Source organism: Rutilus rutilus (genome assembly GCF_951802725.1).
Source record: "Rutilus rutilus genome assembly, chromosome: 10".
NCBI lineage: Eukaryota > Metazoa > Chordata > Actinopteri > Cypriniformes > Leuciscidae > Rutilus > Rutilus rutilus.
The window spans coordinates 7,973,248-7,990,550 of record NC_140215.1 but is presented as its reverse complement, the minus strand read 5'-3'; the positions used below and the strand labels follow the sequence as shown (position 1 = coordinate 7,990,550).

Here is a 17,303-nt window from a genome sequence, read left to right as displayed (position 1 = left end):
AAGAATCATTTTATTTTCTAATTTTAAGACAAATAAATCTGGTAATGGTTTATACCTGTGATCTTGGTTCCATCTTTAGTTTCAGTTGGTACACCTGTCCCAAACTCATTTTCTCCAGTAACTCTGAAGTAGTAGATTGCACCTTCTTGCAAGTCTTCAATCTTGTATGTTAGACTGTGGCAGTTGCTTGTTACGCATACCCAGGCCTTTTTGCTTGCTTCACGTTTCTCAACATGATAAGCCTTAACAGCATCTCCTCCATCATTCTCTGGAGGTGCCCAAGTAACTGTAGCAGAGTCTTTTGTGACTTCTGTAATCTTCACGTTAGTTGGTGGTCCTGGGGTATCAAGGACTTTGACCACCATGGGCAAAGATGCAGTTCCAACACCATTGTCCAAAGTAACAATGTATTGTCCAGAGTCATTTCTTGTTGCTTTCTCAATAGTAATAGATGTGTATGTTTCTGTTGTTTCTATGCTTGCCCTTGCTTTGAGATCAATTTCCTCTTTATTCCACGTAATTGAAGGAACTGGCTTTCCCTTAAATGGTGCCGTCAAAGTAAATGAATTACCATGCTTGACTAACAAAGTCTTTCGCATCTCAATGTCAACGTCAAACTCAGGTTCCTCCTTTCTCTCAGTTGCTGACTGTGGCTCAGAGACAGGTGACTGCTCACTGACACCAACTTTGTTGATTGCTTTAGCGGCAAATACATACTCTACATCAGTTGCAAGACCAGAAATGGTGAATTCATTGCTCTTTGTCATCTGAATCGCCACTATCCATTCCTCATCCTCAGATTTCTTATATTCTACAATGTATCCTAGGATCTGTGCACCACCATCAGATAATGGCTTTTTCCAGGCAATAGTAATAGAATTCTTTGTATGATCCAGAATCCTTGGTTTAGTTGGCGGGGATGGCACCAAAAGCTCATCCTCAGCTCTTGCTGAAAGAGATGGGTCACTTGCTGGACCTAAACCTGCCGCATTTTCAGCATAAACTCTAAACTCATATTCACATCCTCTTCTTACTTTTGATATCACAGCTGTTAGGTCTGTCACAAGCTCCCTGTTCACACGAACCCAGTGAAGACTGGATTTCTCTCGCCTTTCAATTATATATCCAAGGATCTCACTGCCTCCATCAGATGCAGGCTTTGTCCAAGTTAGATTCATTTCCTCACTGGTTACACTTGTAATTTCAACATTTGATGGGGCTGTTGGGATAGTGTATGGATCATTAACCTTCACAATTTCACTTTCAAGGGCTTCACCAAGTCCAAACTTGTTGACAGCTAATATTCTGAATATGTACTCATTTCCTTTCAGGAGCTTAGTGACCTTAAATGTTGTGGTTTTGACCTCTCCATGCACAAGTGTCCATGCCAGTCGGCTGGTCTCTCTTTTCTGAATAACATAATGTATTATTTCAGAGCCACCAATTTCTTGCGGTGGTCCCCATGACAATGTGCACTCCTCTGCTGTGAGGCCCGTTACTGACAATGGCCCTGCTGAAGGTCCTGGTTTATCAAGAATAACACAGTTTACTGGTGTTGTGACACTTCCTGCAACATTCTGCAATGTCAAAGCATACTGCCCAGAGTCACTCCTTTTGCAGTCTTTAATTACTATCATAGTACTAGTATCTGATCCAGTTATCTGAATTCTTGCCTTGTGTTCAATTGCATGTCCATCTTTTGACCAAGCTGCAACTGGAAGAGGGCGCCCTGCAATGTCAGCATTAATCTTCAGGGTTTCCCCAGATTTGACCACCACAACATCTCTGAACTTGACATCCATCATAATGCGTGGTGGATCTACATTATCTTTAACTGTAATAGGACCAGTGTTGTAGGATGGCTCACTGAATAGTCCAGCAGCATTCTTTGCAATAACACGGAAATCATATTGCTCATCCAATGTTAGGCCAGTAACATCAAAGTAAGTCTCTACAACATTGGTAAAATTGCATCTTATCCAGCGACCATCTGGGAGATCTTTACGTTCAATTATGTAACCAGTAACTTTGGCTCCACCATCATATTCAGGCTTTGTCCAAGAAAGAGATACAGAAGACTTGGTAATGCTAGTTATCTCAGGTTGACCTGGAGGATCACAAGGATCTCGTGCAGCTATGCCCTCACTGGCTTTGCTTGCCTTGCCAATTCCAGCAATATTTTCAGCATAGATACGGAATTCATACATCATACCTGCCTCAATACCCGTTACTTTGAATTCAGTATCCTTGATGAGTGTCCTGTTCACCTTTGTCCAAAGAATACTGCTTCTCTCCTTGCGTTCTAAATGATAGCCAAGGACTGTGCTACCACCATCATTAACTGGCTCATTCCATGTGACAAGCATGAAGACCTTGGTGGCATGAGCAACGCGGGGCGTAGAAGGTGGGCCAGGCTGTTTGAATGTGTACTCCGCAGTAATGCCTGGAGAGTCAATTGGCTTACCCTTTCCATAGCGATTCACTGCATAGATGCGGAACTGGTACTCAGAACCTTGTGTCAATCGAGGTACCTTAACTGAGGTTCTGGCAACATTTGTTGAAACAATCTGCCACTCTGTTGTGTTGGTATCTCTCTTCTCAACAATATAATTATTGATGGAGCATCCACCATCATATTCTGGAGGGGCCCATGACAATGTAATACTGTCAGAAGTCACAGCGTCAACCTTCACTGAAGCTGGTGGCCCAGGTTTATCAAGAACAACAATGCCGATATCTGTGGACATGGTGCCGGCTGTATTAGCAAGAGTGAATTCATATTTACCAACGTGTTCAATAGCAGCTTCTTTGATGACAATTTTGCTTGACACCATAGTGTTGACAATTGAAAGAGAGGTTGTTTGCCTCAAAGGAAGGCCATCCTTCTTCCATGAGACAACTGGCTTAGGTCTGCCTCTCACAGGAACTTCCACAGTAAGATCAGCTCCAGCTTTAACACTGTAAGTATTGAACAACAGATGAACAGAGGGTTCAATTTCAATATCTTTAGCTATAACAGGTACACCAAGTTCTTGAGGCTCACTCTTGCCTTTCTCATTCAATGCAATAACTCTGAATGAATATGTTTCACCAGGTGTTAGGTTGCTCACAGTAGCCTCTGGAACCTTAACTGTGCAGCTTACACCCCATTTGTCACTAGTCTTGGTTTGCATCTCTACATTGTAGCAGATGATTTTACTGCCTCCATCATGGACAGGCTTCACCCAAGTAAGTGTCACACTATTCTTTGTGACATCCACAATAGTTACTTTTCCTGGAGGCATAGGTACCTGTGCAACCTTAATAGGATTCTTTGTTCCTGCCATCACACCAAAGCCATACTCATTAACAGCACACACACGGAAGTAGAAAATGCCTCCTTCCTGCAATTCATCAACTTTAAAGGAAGTCTGTGTGCAGTTGCTTGTGACAGTTGTATAAGCTTTTCTTATAGATTCTCTCTTCTCAACCACGTAATTGGTTATTTTAGCCCCGCCATCTGTAAGTGGTGGGTCCCAGCAGAGAGTCACTGAATCTTTCTTTACATCTTTCACTTCAAACTTCTGTGGAGAACTTGGTGTATCGAGCACCCTGACATTCACAAATGCAGATTTTGTGCCGCTCTTATTCTCAAGTGTTAAGACATATTTTCCACTGTCAAATCTGTTGACATTGTCAATTACAAGCATGGTGTATGAACTTGTGGACTCAATCTGAGCACGCTCAGTTAGAGTTCCATCATCCTTTTCCCATTTGACAGATGGCTCAGGTCGACCTCTAATTGTAATGAAAAGACGAAGGGATCCTCCTGCACGAACAGAGACAACTTTTCTGAGGTCAGCATCAAGTTCAATCTCAGGTGCTTCAATTTTTTCAGATGCAATCACCGATCCATGAACATCAGCAGGCTCACCAATGCCTTCAGAATTAATTGCACAAATACGGAAGTTATATTCAGCATTTTCCTTCAGGTTTTCAACTGTGAGGCGCGTTGCTTGAATACCAGCTGCAGGTGTGCATATGATCCATTCCTCTGAGGAAATCTCTTTGATCTCAACAATATAACCTTTAATATATGAACCACCATCTGTAGCGGGTTTTCCCCAAGACAGAGAGACGGATGAGATTGTGTAATCTGTCACTTTAGGGTGATGAGGTGGACCTGGGGGAGTTGTGGCATTTATTGCTCTATAAAACAGTGATAAGTCACTAGATTCTCCCACACCAGCTTCATTCTCAGCAGACACACGGAATTCATAGAAATGTCCCTCTGACAGTCCAGTTACTTTGAAATGCAGATCTGAAAGCTTCTGCCGGTTGCATTTTGTCCACCTTACACCATCTTTGTCACGCTTCTCTAAGTGATAACATGTAATTTCTGTTCCACCATCGCTCTCTGGGGCACCCCATGACAAAGTTATTGAATCCTTTGTTATCTCACTTGCCTCTGGTGTTGATGGTGCACTTGGTGGCTTGTAAGGATTGCGTGCAATAATTGCCTCAGATTCCAGAGGTTCACCAATGCCATATTTATTGACAGCCATAACTCTAAAGATATACTCATCACCAGACAGGAGCTTGGTCACTTTATAACTCACAGTAGAAATGTTGGAATCAACAACAGTCCATGATAGCCTGCTAGTTTCCCTTTTCTCAAGGATGTAATGAGAAATATTAGCACCTCCATTCTGAGATGGCTCAGACCAGGACAGATGACATTTATCAGACATGATGCCAGCTACTTGTAGCGGTCCGGTTGGTGGACCTGGTCTATCAAGAACTGTTACTGTTATTGGAATTGTTTTTGTTCCACCACTGTTGCTTAAAATTAGGTCATAGTGTCCACCATCCAATCTAGTACAGTCTTTTATTGTAATAGAAGCATGTTTTTGTGTACTTCTTACTTCAATGCGCAGTGTCTTATCCATTTCCTTTCCTTCTTTTAGCCATTGAATATCAGGTGTGGGTTTTCCATGTATATCTGCATCCAAAACTAAGTTGTCTCCAGCATTGACAACAATGACATCCTTGTACTTAGGATCCATTGACACACTAGGAGGTTCAATTTCATCTGTAGCAGTAATTGTCCCGGTGCTGTCTGAAGGCTCACTGAAGACACCCACTGCATTTCTTGCAATTATTCTAAATTCATACTGATTGTTTACTGTTAAGCCTGTGATTGTAAATTCTGTCTCAATTACATTGGTAAAGTTTGCCCTCATCCATCGGCCCTCAGGCAAATCTCTTCTTTCAACAATATATCCAGTCACTTTGCTGCCACCATCATACTGAGGCTTTGTCCACTGAATCTTAATGTGGTTCTTAGATATTGCAACAGCCTCAGGCGTTCCAGGGGGATCACATGGGTCACGGGCCACAAAACTCTCTGAAACTTTGCTTGCTCTGCCAATACCAACAATGTTTTCAGCATATACTCTGAATTCATATCCAATGCCTTCTTCAAGATTGCATATTTTGAAAACAGTATCAGTGATGAGGGTTTTGTTTAGTTTTGTCCATAGAATACTTGTTCTTTCTTTGCTTTCAAGGTGGTATCCAATCACTGAACTGCCACCATCATTGACCGGTTCATTCCACTCAATTGTCATTTGATCTTTGGTGGCAGATTTCACATATGGAGTACCAGGTGGCCCAGGTGGTTTGTAAGGATACTGCACAACAATTGACTTTGAATCTAAAGGAGCACCTTTACCATATCTGTTCTCAGCAATGACTCTAAACTGATACTCAGCACCAGTTTTCAGCTTGGTAATTTTGAGGGATGTCCTGGCAACTGATCCAGCAACAACTTGCCAAGTAGTTTCAGTGTTGTCTCGCTTTTCAACAATGTAATGCTTTACTTGGCAGCCCCCTGTATACTCTGGAGGTTCCCATGAGATGGATACAGAAATGTTGCTTACTTCGTTCACTTTTATTGGTCCTGTGGGTGGACCAGGTTTATCCAGGATAATGATACTGATATCTTCTGTTACTGAACAAACACTGTTTGTTGCAGTAACTGCATACTTTCCAAGGTCATCTTTACAGGCTTCAGTTACCTGTAGGATTGTCGATGTTGCTGTGTTGGAAGTAGTAATTCTGGATGTTACTTTAAGTGACTGCCCATCCTTTGACCAAGTGATCTTTGGTTTTGGACGTCCAAAAATAGGTATTTCAAGTTTTAAATCCTTTCCAGATTTGACACTATATGTATTGAACTGCAACTTGAAGCTTGGTTCAATTGTGAGGTCATTGGCAATAACTGGAGCAGCAAGGGGCTTTGGCACACTTTTGCCTTTCTCATTGTAGGCCAGAACACGGAACAAATATTCCTGACCTCCAGTTAGTCCAGTGACTGTTCCTTCACATGTTTTTACATTTGTTGCTACACCCCATTTGTCAGTTCCCTTTGGCTGCATTTCAATCAAGTAGCCTGCAATCCTACTACCTCCATCATGCTCTGGTTTTTCCCAGGCCAGTGATGCACTTACTTTTGTCACATCAGTCAACATAACCTTTCCAACTGGCTGAGGTACTTCAGATGCCTTTGAAGCAGTTTTTGTTTCAACTGGCAAACCAACACCAAATTCATTTTCAGCCATAACTCTGAAGTAATACATGGCTCCCTCTGCAAGATTTTCCACCTTATAAGTTGTCTTACTGCACTTGGTTGTTACATTTGCATAGGCCTTTCTTGTGGATTCACGCTTGTCAACAACATAATTCTTGATCTTTGCTCCTCCATCAATAAGTGGTGGTTCCCAAACAAGTGTGACAGAGTCTTTCTTGATATCCTTAACTACAAGGTTTAGTGGTGCTCCGGGTGTATCTAACACTTTAACAGCCACAAAATCAGATACAGAGCCACTGCTGTTCTGTAGAGTCACAGTGTATTTTCCAGAGTCCCTTCTATCACAGGAGTCAATTGAAAGCTGGGTGAAGTTAAGACCCTTTTCAAGCACTGTCTTTTCTGACAATTCACCTTCATCTTTAGTCCATTTCATATCTGGTACTGGTCTACCTCTAAATGGTACATTGATTCTTACTGATCCTCCAGCGCGAACAACAATGCCTTTCCTCAGCTCTGAATCAAGGTGAATTTCAGGGGTCTCCAGCTTGTCCTCAGGCTTGGAAGTTCCTGCAATAACCGCAGGCTCTCCAACACCTAATTTATTAATGGCACATATTTGAATTTTATATTCTTGTTGTTCTGTTAGCTTAGTGATTTCAAATTTGTTGACACGTAAGCCAGTAGGGGGAGTGCACATAGTCCATTCTTCCTCTTCAGCTTTGCAGATCTCAACAATATATCCTTGAATTGCACATCCGCCATCATTATGGGGTTTTCCCCATGCTACTGTAATTGAAGTCTTGGTGGTATCAACAACATGTGCATGCATGGGTGAGCCAGGTTTGTATTTGGGATCACAAGCCTTGTAGTATGAAGTTGGCAAGCTTTGTTCTCCAATTCCTGCTGCATTTTCAGCTGACACTCTGAATTCATACTCATGATCCTCAATGAGGCCATGCACTCTGAAGCATACATCAGTTACTTTTTGTCTATTGCATCTTGTCCATCTAATTCCAGACCGGTCTCTCTTCTCAATTATGTATCCAAGAATTTCACTTCCACCATCAGTATCTGGTGCACTCCAGCAAACAGTCATGGAGTCCTTTGCAATATTTGTTACCTCAATAATTTGTGGTGATCCAGGGTGACTAAATGGATCTTTCATTATTACAGATGGTGTGTCAATTGGCTCACCAACACCATAACTGTTGGCAGCCATGACACGGAATATATATTCGTTACCCTCAAGGAGCTTTGTCACTTTGTATGTTGTTGTTTTGCAGTCATTACAGACCACAGTCCAAGCAAGTCGACTTGTCTCACGTCTCACAATAATATAATGAGATATAGTGTTTCCTCCATCATCAAGTGGAGCACGCCATATTAGTGTGCATTTATCACTGGACACACCTGTGACATGAAGAGGCCCTTCTGGTGGGCCTGGTTTATCAAGCACTTTCACATGGAATTGAACATTCTGAGAGCCAGCAATATTAGTAAGCTGAAGAGTGTAGTTTCCACCATCTTGTCTGACTGCATCTTTTACTATAATTAGTGCTCTGTTGTCAGTGTTTTTGATGTCACATCTAATTGTGTTTTCAAGCTCTTTGTCATTCTTAAACCACTGGATTGTGGGAATTGGTTTACCATGGACATCAGCATCAAGTTTGAATGTATCTCCTGCATTCACAATAAGAGTCTGTGTGTATTCTGGGTCAATTGAGAACTTTGGTGGCTCTACCTCATCCAATGCAGCAATTGGTCCACTATTATATGATGGTTTGCTGATAGTTCCAACCGCATTCTTTGCGATCACCCTGAAGTCGTACTTGGCACCTTCTGTCAGCCCAGTGACAGTAAAATTGGTTTCAATAACATTTATGAAACTTGCTTTCATCCAGCGTCCCTCTGGAAGATCACGTTTCTCAACATTATAACCAGTGATAACACTTCCACCATCATACTCTGGCTTTGTCCATTGGATAGTTATGGAATTTTTGTTCACATGGACAGCTTCTGGGGTTCCAGGAGGATCACATGGATCACGAGCAACAATGCCCTCTGAGATTTTGCTGCATCTGCCAATGCCAACAATATTTTCAGCATAGACTCTGAACTCATATTCGATACCCTCCTCTAAAGGACTGGTTTTGAATCTTGTTTCTTGAATCAGTGTCTTATTTATCTTTGTCCAAATAATACTGTTTCTCTCCTTCCTTTCAAGATGATATCCAATAATGTTACTGCCTCCATCTGAAACTGGCTCATGCCACTCAACAACCATATGTTCCTTTGATAGGCATGACACAAATGGAGTTCCTGGAGGTCCTGGTTCTCTGTATGGGTATTGAGCAACAACAGCTGAAGAGTCCAAAGCATAGCTCTTGCCATACCTGTTTTGAGCAATGATTCTGAATTGATATTCAGATCCAGTCTTTAGTCGTTGTACTTTAAGTGTTGTTCTTGCCAATGAAATTGCAACGTTCTCCCATGTTGTAGTAGTTGTGTCTCTCTTTTGCACAATGTAATTTGAAATTGAGCAACCACCAGTATACTTTGGAGGATCCCATGACAATGTAACACTTGACACAGTTATCTCATCAAATCGCACTGGGCCAGTTGGTGGGCCAGGTTTATCAAGAGTGATGATTTCAATGGTTGCATCCTTTTGTCCAACAATATTGGACACATTTATTCCATACATTCCACCATCTTCTCTTGCTGCTTCTTTGATATTAAGAACAGTGCTGTGTGCTGTATTAGAAATGTTAACCCTTGTTGTGAATTTGAGGGCTGCACCATCCTTTGTCCATGTGATTTTTGGCTTTGGACGACCAGAAACTGGGATTTCAACTTGAAGGTCCTTTCCAACAAGAACACTGTAGTTGCTAAATGCAGGTCTTACATCAGGCCCAAAGACAAGGTCTTTTGCTTCCACAGGTACAGCAAGTGTTCTTGGGTCACTCTTTCCTTTTTCATTGACCGCAACCACTCTAAAAGTGTACTCCTCTCCAGGGTTCAAATTTTTTATTACAGCTTCCAATGTTTTAACGTTGGCACAACCAGACCATTTATCATTACCCTTGACCTGCATTTCAACGAGGTATTGAAGTATTCTACTGCCACCATCATGAACTGGCTTTTCCCAAGAAAGAGACACACTTGTTTTAGTAACATCTACAACACTTAATTTTCCAGGACACTGTGGCACCTCTGAAACCTTCAACGGATCTGTGATATCTGCAGGTAGCCCTACACCATATTCATTTTCTGCAAGCACTCTGAAATAGTAACTGCAACCTTCTTGAAGTGGTTCAACTTTCCATGAGAGTTTGTGGCAATTTGTTACAACGGCAGAGAATGTTTTTCTTGTGCTCTCACGTTTCTCAACAATGTAATTTTTGATTTTTGCTCCACCATCCAAAAATGGAGGCTCCCACATAAGAGTAACAGATTCCTTTGCAATTTCTTTCACTTTGAAGTTGAGTGGAGCACTTGGAGTGTCAAGGACTTTCACAATAATTGTTTCAGATTTTGCACCTGCAGAGTTTTCTGCAGTCACAATATATTTACCACTGTCTGCCCTGTTGACTTTATCAATAACAAGAGAAGTGTGACTGCTGGTGGTCTCAGTCTGTGCTGTTTCCTTAATCTGCCCACCATCTTTTTCCCATTTGATTTGTGGGGTTGGTCTTCCTTTAAAAGGGATGAACATCCTAAGAGAACCTCCAGCTTTAATACGTACAAGCTTTCTAAACTCAGCATCAATATCAAGATCTGGATCCTCTGTTTTGTCCTCTGGCAGAATGGGCCCGGTGACATCAGCATGCTCCCCAACACCAACCTTGTTAATGGCACAAACCCTGAATTTGTATTCCTGTTTTTCTTTCAGATTTTCCACAGTAAAGCGTGTGAGTTTAACACCTGCTGGTGGAGTGCACATTGTCCATTCTTCAGCAACTGCTGATTCACCTGCAGCCTTTCCTTCTTCTATTGGAGTCTTTACCTCCTGTAAGGCTGCTTTTACTTCACATGCTTCAACAATATATCCCTGGACTTCACAGCCACCATCATAAATAGGCTTTCCCCATGCAAGTGCAACAGATGATTTTGTCATATCTAACACTTTTGGATTATGGGGTGGACCTGGCTTGAAAACAGGATCCAGGGCTTTATAGAATACAGTTGCAGAACTTGCCTCACTAACTCCAGCAGCATTCTCAGCAGATACTCTGAATTCATACAGATGATTCTCCAGGAGTCCAGTAACTTTTAATGTGAGGTTAGTAACTGTTTTCATGTTGCATCTGGTCCATCTAATGCCTTCCTTGTCATGTTTCTCAATAATATAACCAGTGATAGGAGTACCCCCATCATTTGTTGGGGCCTCCCAGGTTAAGACCATTGAATCTTTCTTGACATTTGAAACTTCTACTCCTTTTGGTGCATCTGGGGGTGTAAATGGATTCTTGATAACAACTGCACTTGATTGTAGGGGCTCACCAACACCAAATTTGTTGACTGGTAAAACTCTGAAGATATATTCATTTCCTTCAAGGAGTTTTGTTATTTTAAGATTTACAGCTTGGACTTTGGGTTCAACAACTGTCCAAAGCAGTCTGCTAGTCTCTCTTTTTTCAACAATATAATGACTGATCTTGCTGCCACCATCTTGTTTAGGTGGATTCCAAGCAAGGCAGCATTGCTCACTGGTTACACCTGTGATAGAGATGGGTCCCTCAGGTGGTCCAGGCTTATCCAGGACACATATATTGACTGGCACAGCTTTCTCTCCTCCTGGATTTTGCAGCAGTAGAGTATATTGACCTCCATCAGCAAGTTTGGCCTCCTTTACAGTCAAACAGGTATAGTTATTTGTGCTTTTAATTTCACGATATATGGTGTTTCCAAGTTCTTGCTCACCCTTCATCCAACAAATTGCTGGAATTGGTTTTCCATGAACATCTGCATCAATCTTGAAGTTGTCTCCTGCATTTACAACAATTGTTTGAGTGTACTCTGGATTTATGCTGATACGTGGTGGTTCAATCTCATCCTTTGCCATGATAGGTCCAGTACTATATGAAGGATCACTGAAAACTCCAGCAGCATTTCTTGCAATGACACGGAACTCATATTTCTGGTCCTCTGTAAGACCTGTTGCAGTATACTCAGTCTCTATGACATTGGTGAAGTTTGCTTTCATCCAGCGTCCTGCAGGTAATTCCTTCTTTTCTACAATATATCCAGTGACTTTGCTTCCACCATCATACTCTGGCTTGGTCCATGCAATTGTAATAGAATCTTTTGTGATTCTAACAGCTTCTGGTGTTCCAGGAGGATCACAAGGATCTCTGGCAACATAGCCCTCTGAGATCTTACTAGCCTTCCCAATGCCAACAATGTTTTCAGCATAAACTCTGAATTCATACTCCATGCCTTCTTCAAGCCCTGTGGTCTTTAAAGTTGTGTCTTGGATTAGGCTTTTGTTTAATTTCATCCAAAGAATGCTATTTCTCTCTTTTCTCTCAAGGTGATATCCTAAGATTGTTGCTCCACCATCAATGACAGGTTCATTCCACACGATCACCATACTATCTTTTGTAGAAGACTGCAAGAAAGGTGTTCCAGGAGGGCCCGGTAGTTTGTAAGGATACTGTGCAACGACACATTCAGACACGAGCAGAGGGCTTTTTCCATATCTGTTCTCTGCTGCAATTCTAAATTGATATTCAGAGCCTGTCTTCAGTCTTCCTGCCTTAATTTGAGTTCTTGCTATATTTGCTGCTACAATCTGCCAATTAGTTGTTGATGTGTCCTTCTTTTCTACTATGTAATTATTAATGGTGCAGCCCCCATCATACTCTGGTGGCTTCCAAGAAATGGTAACACTGTCGGATGTTACTTTATCAACTTTAACAGGGCCTGTTGGTGGACCAGGTTTGTCAAGAACAACGATTCCAATATCCACTGTTGTCTCACCAGCTGTATTTGATAGTTTGACATTATACTGGCCAACATCATCTCTACAGGCCTCTTTGATTACTAAATTCAGCTGTGTATCCGTAGAGGAAAAGTTAACCCTGGTTGTTCGTTTAAGTGGAACTGCTTCCTTTAGCCATGAAATGGCAGCTTTTGGACGAGCATTATATGGAATATCAATTGTCAAATCCTCTCCTGCCAGGACACTGAATGTGGAGAACATCATCTTAGCGGATGGAGCAATTACAAGGTCCTTTGCAATCACAGGCACACCAATTTGACGAGGATCACTGGTTCCCTTTTCATTTCTTGCAGAAACACGGAACATATACTCTTCACCAGGTGCAAGCCCAGTAATAACTGCTTCAGGTACCTTGACAATCACAGCTTGTGTCCATTTTTCACTCCCTTTGCTCTGCATCTCTACAACATATGCAACCACTCTGCTTCCTCCATCATGTTCAGGTTTTTCCCATGATAATGTCACACTCATCTTTGTGACATCCTTAAGTGTAATTTTGCCAGGGGGAAGTGGCTTCTCAGACACTTTAACAGATTCACCAGTCTCAATAGGAAGACCAATCCCATATTCATTTTCTGCTAGAACTCTGAAGTAGTAGTTGCATCCTTCTTGGAGCTGGTCAACTGTCCAAGTAGTTTTGTGACAATTGGCATTTACTGTAGCATATGCCTTTCTTGTAGCCTCACGCTTCTCAACAATGTAATTCTTAATTTTTGTGCCACCATCGTTAAGTGGAGGATCCCAAACAAGTGAAACAGATTCTTTAGTAACCTGACTTATTTTAAAGTTTTGTGGTGCTCCAGGTGTATCTAGAACTCGAACTATCACAGAGACTGTCTTTGTTCCAGAGCTGTTTTCTACAGTCAAATTGTATTTGCCACTGTCAAATCTATTCACATTTCCAATAACCACTGATGTAAAAGATGATGTAGTTTCAATGGTAGCTCTGTCTAAAGGCTCATCATTCTCTCTTGACCATTTGGCCTCCGGTGTGGGTCTACCTCTAATTGGCACAAAAAGTCTTAATGTATTGCAAGCTCTGATGTTCACAATCTTACGAAGTTCAGCATCAAGGTCAGCCTCTGGTGGTATGAGTCGTTCCTCTGCTTTGGGTGAACCTGGTACAGGTGCTGCATCTCCAATACCCTCGCTATTTAAAGCTGACACATTGATTTTATATTCCTGATTTTCTTTAAGATTTTTAATTGTAAATGATGTTCCTTTTACACCATCTTTAGGAGAGACAATTGTCCATTCCTCCTCTTCAGTTCCAGGGAGACAGGTCTCAACAATATAACCAATAATTTCAGAACCACCATCATAAACTGGTTTGTTCCATGCAAGCGTGATGGAAGAACTTGTTGTGTCCAGGATTCTTGGATTGCCAGGTGGACCTGGTTTGAAAAGAGTGTCTGTGGCCTTGACAAATGGTGATGAAGGACTGGGTTCACTTATTCCTGCTGCATTTTCAGCAAAAACTCGGAATTCATATTCATGGCCTGGAACAAGAGCAGTAACCTTGAAATGCAAGTCAGTAACATTCTTCTTGTTACATTTTACCCAGCGCAAACTAATCCTGTCTCTTTTCTCAATGCGATAGCTGGTGATTTCACTTCCCCCATTGATGGCTGGTGCACCCCAACAGAGAACTGCTGAATCTTTAGTAACTGCTGTTATCTCAGGTGTTTGTGGAGGATCTGGTGGCAGATATGGATTTTCAGCAATTATTGCTTCAGACTCAAGAGGTTCTCCAACACCATACTTGTTAACAGCCATAACTCTGAAAATGTATTCATTTCCTTTGAGCAACTTTGTTGCTTGGTACTGATTAACCCGCAATTCGGATGCCACATTTGTCCAAGCAAGTCTGCTTGACTCACGTTTTTCAATAACATAGTGTTCAATGTTTGAACCGCCATCATCTATAGGTGGATTCCATGTGAGCACACACTTTTCGGCTGTAACATCAGAAACTGCCAGAGGTCCTGTAGGTGGTCCTGGTCTATCAAGAACCTTCACATTGAAAACATGCTTAACAAAGCCACCAATATTTGTTGCTGTCAGAATAAACTCACCGCCATCCCTTCTGACAGAATCCTTGTTTATCAAGACTGATGTAATTTCTGTCATTTTAATCTGTAGTTTATATGTGTTTTCAACATCTTTTCCATCTTTCGTCCAAACCATGGATGGTAATGGCTGGCCTGCAACATCAGCTTCAAGTTTGAACAGTTCTCCGGCTTTGACAAGGACAATATCTTTAAATTTAGCATCAACCATAATTCTTGGTTCTTTAATGTCATCTTTGCAAATAATTGGGTCTGATGGATCTGATGGGTTACTAACAGAACCTGCTGAATTTCTAGCAAGTACACGGAATTCATAAGATGCTTCTTGTGTTAGACCACTTATTGTGAAAGTGGTTTCAATGATATTTGTAAAGTTAGCTCTCATCCAGCGCCCAGCTGGAAGATCTTTCTTTTCCACAGTATAGCCAGTAATTTTGAAACCACCATCATACTCTGGCTTTGTCCACTGAATAGTGATGGCATTTTTCGACACATGTATTGGGACAGGTTGACCAGGTGGATCCACTGGATCAAGAGCAAGCATTGGTTCAGAAGCTTTGCTTGGTTTTCCAATTCCAGCTATGTTTTCAGCGATCACACGGAATTCATATGCCACACCATCCTCTAGTCCTGTAGATTTGAACAGATTTCCGACCACAAGTGCCTTACTAATTCTGTGCCAAACAATACTGTTCCTCTCTTTCCTTTCAAGATGGTAACCAATGACATCGCTTCCCCCATCAGAAACAGGCTCATTCCAGCCAATTGTCATTGTATCCTTAGTGAAAGCAACAATATTAGGTGTTCCAGGTGGCCCAGGCACCTTAAATGGATATGCAGCAACCACTGCCTCTGAGGTTATTGGAGGCCCTGTACCATATCTGTTTTTGGCCTTGACACGGAATTGATATTCAACTCCTGTAGTTAAACGAGTTGCTTTAAATGTTGTACGAATAATTAAAGAAGAAAGTTCTACCCATGTCTGGCTGGTAGTTTCCCTTATTTCAACTACATAGTTATTGATTGGTACACCTCCATCATTTTCAGGAGATTCCCATGAGAACTCAATGAAAGTACGAGATATTTTGTCCAGTTTAATTGGTCCCTTTGGTGGTCCAGGCACATCATGCACCTTTACTGTGATGCTGTCTGTGACTGAGCCAACAATGTTCTTTCCTGTCATTGAGTATATTCCACTGTCACTTCTTAAACATTCATTTATGATCAAGATAGTTGAGGTAGAAGTAGTTTCAATCATTGTTCTTTGTGTTAATTTGAAGGCTTGACTGTCTTTCTGCCAGGAAACTGTTGGTTTAGGACGTCCAGAAACAGGCACTTCAACCTTTATATCATCACCGGCCTTGGCAATAACTGTCTTCTGACACACACCACAGAGGTCGAATTCCGGTTCTGAACTTTGTTCTCTGATAACAACAGACTTGCTTACACGAGGATGACTTCGCCCAGAGCTGTTCACGGCCATCACACGGAATACATACTCTTCATTTTCATTAAGATTTTTTACAGTAAAGTTCAAAGTCTTCACAGCTGTCACATGGGCCCACTGATCTGTTCCTTTCTTTTGTGCCTCAATAACATACCCAGTAACTCTACTTCCACCATCATGTTTTGGTTTAGTCCATGCAAGATTAACTGTGTGCTTTGTGACATCAGTAAAAGTGACATTTTCTGGTGGAGTTGGTGCTTGAGATACTCTGACTGGGTCTGGGGTTTCAACTGCTTCACCAATGCCATACTCATTTTCAGCAAAAACTCTGAAATAATATTCCAAACCCTCTGCCAGATCAGAAACTCTGACAGAGCATGTCTCACATTGTGTGATCACGGCAGCATATGCCTTGCGAGTAGACTCTCTCTTCTCAATGATGTAATTGGTGATCTTGGCACCTCCATCAATAAGAGGCATTTCCCATTCCAATGTGATACTCTCTTTGTCAATTGCTTTAGGTTTCAGACTGAGTGGAGGCCCAGGGGAGTCCAAAACCCTTACAACCACAGAAGCGGTCTTCTTTCCAGCAGCATTCTCTAATGTTAAATCATATTTGCCTGCATCACGTCTATTACAGTCAGGAATGACCAGCAGGGTGTATGATTCAGTATTGTCAATGATTGCACGAGTTTTCAATGGCGAGTCCTCTTTTGTCCAAGTCACTGCAGGGGTTGGGCGTCCTTTAATAGGAACAAATATACGAATAGAGGCACCTGCCCTAACAACTAATGTTCTTCTGAGTTCTGCATCAAGTTCTAAATCAGGGATTTCTTCACGTTCCACAATTTCAACAAGATCCTCTGTTTGTGCTGGTTCACTGACACCTATTGCATTCATTGCACTAATTCTGAAATGATACTTCACTCCAGCTTGCAAATTGGGGACAACGAACTCAGTTATCCTTAAAGGCATAGTTGTATCTTTGATCCATTCTTCTTCTCCCTCCTTTTTGTGTTCAATAAAGTATCCTGTGACTTCCATGCCACCGTCACTAAGTGGTTTGCCCCAGTGCAATTCAGCTGTTGTTTTTGTTGTGTCAGTGACTCTTGGGTTGACTGGAGGACCAGGTACATCTGGAAAGTAATAAAACACACGTAAGGAACATATCTGTTATCATATCAAATAATAATATAAAACAAAAAATAATCA

The 17,303-nt window shown here is 41.6% G+C and overlaps 1 protein-coding gene across 1 annotated transcript in view; it reads right to left on the bottom strand.

Moving 5' to 3' along the window:
* The window catches only part of ttn.1 (titin, tandem duplicate 1), a 135,871-nt gene that overhangs the window by 26,181 nt on the left and 92,387 nt on the right, over positions 1–17,303 (bottom strand). The window contains exon 174 of the mRNA XM_084421004.1: positions 56–17,227. Coding sequence (XP_084277130.1) covers positions 56–17,227 — 17,172 coding nt within the window. The remainder of the gene's footprint in view (positions 1–55; positions 17,228–17,303) is intronic.